At 45.1% G+C, this 6,000-nt stretch overlaps 1 protein-coding gene across 3 annotated transcripts in view; it reads right to left on the bottom strand.

The window, feature by feature from the left end:
* Nucleotides 1-3,617: 3,617 nt before the first annotated feature.
* LOC136613088 (chloride channel protein ClC-Kb-like) overlaps nt 3,618-6,000 on the bottom strand; it is a 48,849-nt gene continuing 46,466 nt past the window's right edge. For all 3 annotated transcript variants that reach the window (XM_066593929.1, XM_066593930.1, XM_066593931.1), the window contains exon 22: nt 3,618-4,051. In XM_066593929.1, the coding sequence (XP_066450026.1) occupies nt 3,917-4,051 (135 nt within the window). In that variant the 3' untranslated portion in view covers nt 3,618-3,916. The remainder of the gene's footprint in view (nt 4,052-6,000) is intronic.

Here is a 6,000-nt window from a genome sequence, read left to right as displayed (position 1 = left end):
ACACACGTACACGCAGACCTTAGGACTGACACAGGCAGGCCAAATATAATTTTTTGTCCTTTTTAGCAAAGGGAAGGCCCCACTGCGTATATTCAATGAATAATAACTGTGTTGTGGCCCTGCCTACACAATTCTTTCCCTGTAGTATCAATGGAGGGTGCAATGCTCTGCAGAGGCGATTTTTAGAAAAAAAAAAATATGCAGCACAGCTAACAGCAGCCAGCACAGTACTGCACACGGATAAATATGGCCCTAGAAAGGACCGTTGAGGTTCTTGAAGGCTACACTCACTCCTAACACTCTCCCTGCCTATGCAGCACTTCTGTCCCTAATGCCGGGTGCAATGCTCTGCACTGCCGATTTTGAGAAAAAAAAAAACACTGCTAGCAGCAGCCTGCACACAGGTAGATGTGGCCCTGAGAAGGGCCGTTGGGGTTCTTGAAGCCTACACTGACTCCTAACGCTCTCCCTACAGCAGCTCCAGCACGATAGTACTTTCCCTCAGCTAAGTCACAAGACATCTGTGGCGAGCCGCGGGAGGGGCCGACTTTTATACTCGGGTGACATCTGATCGCCCCAGCCACTCACTGCAGGGGGGTGGGATAGGGCTGGAACGTCACAGGGGGAAGTTGTAATGCCTTCCCTGTCTTTCAATTGGCCAGAAAAGCGCGCTAACGTCTCAGAGAGGAAACTGAAAGTAACCGGAACATCGCGTGGTACTCGTCACGAGTAACGAGCATCTCGAACACGCTAATATTCGCACGAATATCAAGCTCGGACGAGTACGTTCGCTCATCTCTAATGTTCACCATTTTGCATAGTTCTCTGCGTTACCCAGGAAACACCACGGGGAGGTAACCATGCGACGTTTCCTTCATATAAAATGACATCAGGAAGTGAGAGAATTAGTGGTGAGTCAGTCAGTGAGTCAGTGAGGTCTTTCGTCTTATATATATATATATATATATATATAAATCACTCACTCTTTCCCCTGTTGTATCTACAGTGTGTGTGTGTATGTATATATAATCCCTCGCTCTCTCCCTTGTGGTATATACACTAAATGTATATCACTCACTCTCTCCCCTGTGGTATACACAGTATGTATCACTCGTTTTTCCCCGTGGTGTATATATATATATATATATATATATATATATATATCTCATTCGCTCCTCCCCTCTGTGGTATATACAGTATATATATCACTCACTCCTCCCCCTGTTGTATATACAGTATATATCTCACGTGCTCCTCTCCCCTCTGGATTATACAGTATATATATATCACATACTCTCCCTCCTGTGATATATGTAATGTATATCAGATGTTCTCTCCCCTGTGGCATATACAGTATATATATCACTCACTCCTCCCCCCTGTGTATATACAGTTTATAGATCACTGGCTCTTCATCCTGTGGTATATACAATAATCACTCGCTACTGCCTCAATGGTATACACTGTATATATATATCTCACTTGCTCCTCTCCCCTCTGGTGTATGCAGTATTTACATCACTCGCTCCTCCCCTCTGTGGTATATACAGTATATATATATATCACTCGCTCCTCCCCTTTGTGGTATATACAGTATATATATCACTCACTCTTGCACACTGTGGTAAATACAGTATATATCTCACTTGCTCCTCTCCCCTCTGGCTTATACAGTATGTGTGTGTGTATATATATATATATATATATATATATATATATATCACGCTCTCCCTCCTGTGATATATGTAATGTATATCACTCACTCCTCCCTTCTGTGGCATATACAGTATATATATCACTCGCTCCTCCCCTCTGTGGTATATACAGTATATATATCACTCGCTCCTACCCTCTGTGGCATATACAGTATATATATCACTCGCTCCTCCCCTCTGTGGTATATAAAGTATATATCTCACTCGCTCCTCCCCTCTGTGGCATATACAGTATATATATCACTCGCTCCTCCCCTCTGTGGTATATACAGTATATATATCACTCACTCCTCCCCCCTGTGGTGTATACAGTATATATCTCACTTGCTCCTCTCCCCTCTGGCTTATACAGTATGTGTGTGTGTATGTATATATATATATATATATATATATATATATATATATATATATATATATCACGCTCTCCCTCCTGTGATATATGTAATGTATATCACTCGCTCCTCCCTTCTGTGGCATATACAGTATATATATCACTCGCTCCTCCCCTCTGTGGTATATACAGTATATATATCACTCGCTCCTACCCTCTGTGGCATATACAGTATATATATCACTCGCTCCTCCCCTCTGTGGTATATAAAGTATATATCTCACTCGCTCCTCCCCTCTGTGGCATATACAGTATATATATCACTCGCTCCTCCCCTCTGTGGTATATACAGTATATATATCACTCACTCCTCCCCTCTGTGGTATATACAGTATATACATCACTCACTCTTGCACACTGTGGTGTATACAGTATATATATCACTCGCTCCTCCCCTCTGTGGCATATACAGTATATATATCACTCGCTCCTCCCCCCTGTGGTGTATACAGTATATATCTCACTTGCTCCTCTCCCCTCTGTGGTATATACAGTATAAATATCAGTCGCTCCTCCCCTCTGTGGTATATACAGTATATATATCACTCGCTCTTCCCCTCTCTGGCATATCTATATATATATATATATATATATATATATATATATATATATATATATATATATAAAGCTGAAAGCCCTCACTGACTCACTGACTGACTGACTGACTGACTGACTGACTGACTGACTGACTCGCCAAAAGTTCTCCAACTTCCCGATATCGTAGAAACATGAATTTTGGCACGAGCATAGATTATCTCCAAAATAGGAAAAGTAATTGGGTCCCAACTCGATTATTCAATTCTAGCGCAAAAGAATTGGCGTCGAAATTTTACATACATAATCTAAATCTGTCACTTCCCAATGTCATAGAAACTTAAAATTTGGCAGGAGCATTGATTATGTCATAAATAGGAAAAGCTAATGGGTCCCAACTCGATTATTCAATTCTATGCGCAAAAGAATAAGCGTCCAAATTTTATGTACGGAATCTAATTTTCTCACTTTCCGGTGTCATAGAAACAGGAAATTTGGCATGAGCATTGATTATGTCATAAATAGGAAAAGTTCATAGGTCCCAACTCGATTATTCAATTCTATGCGCAAAAGAATTGGCGTCAAAATTTTACGTGCGGAATGTAATTTTTTCACTTTCCGGTGTCATAGAAACGGGAAATTTGGCACGAGCATTGATTATGTCATAAATAGGAAAAGCTAATGGGTCTCAACTCCATTATTCAATTCTAAGCGCAAAAGAATTGGTGTCCACATTTTACGTATGGAATCTAATTCTCTCACTTCCTGATGTCATTTTATATAAAGGAAACGTCACATGGTTACCTCCACGTGGTGTTTCCTGGGTAACGCAGAGAACTATGCAAAATGGTGAACATATGTTTTTCCTCAGTATCTCTAAAGTAACCACGACTTCATAAGATTTTCCGTGTGAACACCAGATAAACACCAGTACCAAATTAACTCGGGCGAAGCCGGGTATATCAGCTAGTACAATATATATTTTACATCCACTTTTACTCATTTTATTATCACAAGGAGATATGTTTCCGTTTTCCTGCGAGTCGTAAGGTTCTGGAGGCGGATTGTCCATCAGTGTGATTGGAAGATCCTCCGGTGAGCTGCAGGTATCACCCGGTCACTGCTGGGCAGCCATTCATCAACTACAGCTCCCAGCATGCCAGGGACTGAAAACCCACAACCAGAGTGTGCTGGGAGTTGTAGTACCCAGATGACTGAGGGCTTGTGGCTTGTCTGCCGCTGCTCCGGTGTCCGTCAGTCCACGGGTTACCATGGGTCATCTGCTGGACGACTCAGGGGGAAGGTGGATCAGCGGCGGCAGGTTGTAGCTTTCCTGGACGCCATCTTCAGAGTTGGGGGTTATTCTTGAGGTAAACGTTCCCCTCACGGTCCCATGAACGGCCTCCTTTAGCTGAGAAGACAGGGAGAAGCGACAGTTATAAAGCATTACGTACTGCGGTCTACACTGTACCCGCAAAGTCCTCACATCTACTACTTGTTACTTTGTGTCCCCCTCATCCTGCACTCAGTACCCCCGCTTTCAGTATATACAGGGGGGCTGTAAAGTACTCACACCCCCTCACATCTACTACTCGTTACTTTGTGTCCCCCTCATCCTGCACTCAGTACCCAGCCCCCCTCCCCCGGTCGATATATACAGGGGATCCAGAAAGTCCTCACACCCCCTCACATCTAGTACTTGTTACTTTGTGTCCCCCTTATTCTGCACTCAGTACCCCCCCTCCCCCGGTCGGTATATACAGATGTCCAGAAAGTCCTCACACCCCCTCACATCTACTACTTGTTACTTTGTGTCCCCCTCATCCTGCACTCAATACCCCGGCTGTCAGTATATACAAGGGGGCCTGTAAAGTCCTCACACCCCCTCACATCTACTACTCGTTACTTTGTGTCCCGCTCATTCTGCACTCAGTACCCCCCCCCCCTCCCCTGGTCGGTATATACAGGGGGTCCACAAAGTCCTCACACCCCCTCACATCTACTACTCGTTTCTTTGTATACCCCTCATTTCTCAGATAACTGTGCTAACACGAGAGAAAATTCTTGATGCGCATTGCTGATCCCCTGACCCCAAGCAGGAGGAGGAGGTGGCATTACAAGGCCAAGAAACCATGACCAGGGCCCGCGGTAGCCTGTGTGGGAAGTATGTGAGCGGGCCCTTGGTCCGGCTCGGTCCCAGCAAACACCTTGTGAGACCCAAGGTGCCGCGACTGACATAGCAATGGGAAGTCCATGTGCCCACACAGTATTCATTCTGTCTAGGTGTCGGATAGCTCTAGCGACACCGCAAGGGGAAAGGCATCGGCACTCTGCACCCTACCCAAATCAGTCAGTGACTTTGTGCCGGACAGGTAAATCACCGCTATGGGAAGTCTTTGTGCACCCACAGCATAGGCGAGCCGAAGGAACCCAAAACAGTAATAAACATGAAGAAATGATAGTGCCCAAACATGCCAGACTTTCACTGCACCAAGGACATGGGCCTCTGCACACACCCTCAGCCATCGTGGGCATAGAGCGGACTCGGATGCTAGTACAGCTGTCCAGTGCTGTATGATGCTAGTTATCTGAGTCCAGTGTCTTAGATAACTGTGGTAACACGGGAGAAAATACATGATGCCCAGTGCTGATCCCCTGACCCCAAGCAGGGGGAGGAGGTGGCATTACAAGGCCAAGACACCATGACCAGGACCCGCTATAGTCTGTGTGGGAAGCACGTTAGCGGGCCCTGGGTCAGGCTCGGTCTCAGCCTCCACCTTTGTGACTCAAGGTGCCCTGAGATACATAGCAATGGGAAATCCATGTGTCGCAACATAGATAGCTCAACACTGGAAGGGGCAGTCTTTGAGTTCCTTGGCCTAGCCTACGCTGTAAGTGCACAAAGATGGTATTACACAGGAAGAAATCGGAGTGCCCAGCCATGGGAGAGTTTCGACCCGCCAAGCAACTTGGCCTCGGCCAGCAATTCTGGCCTAGTCAGTCAGTGTATTATTTGTGTCACATAGGTAAAACACCGCGATGGGAAGACTTAGTGCACCCATAGTATAGACAGACCGCTGTAACATTCCTGTAGCAAAGATATAAACAGACCCCAGGAACATTTCTGTAGCAGCAGTAAAGGCAGACCCCTGTAACATTTTTGTAGCTGCAGTATAGGCAGACCCCAGTACCATTTCTGTAGTAGAAGTATTGGCAGACCCCAGTACCATTTCTGTAGTAGAAGTATTGGCAGACCCCAGTAACATTTCTCTAGCAGCAGTATAGGCAGACCCCTGTAACATTTATGTAGCAGAAGTATAGACCGACCCCAGTACCATTTTTGTAGCAGTAATATAGGCA

This window comes from Eleutherodactylus coqui, chromosome 2, assembly GCF_035609145.1.
Source record: "Eleutherodactylus coqui strain aEleCoq1 chromosome 2, aEleCoq1.hap1, whole genome shotgun sequence".
In the NCBI taxonomy this organism is placed as follows: domain Eukaryota; kingdom Metazoa; phylum Chordata; class Amphibia; order Anura; family Eleutherodactylidae; genus Eleutherodactylus; species Eleutherodactylus coqui.
The sequence above is the reverse complement of the archived record's forward strand: the minus strand, read 5'-3'. Positions and strand labels throughout refer to the sequence as shown.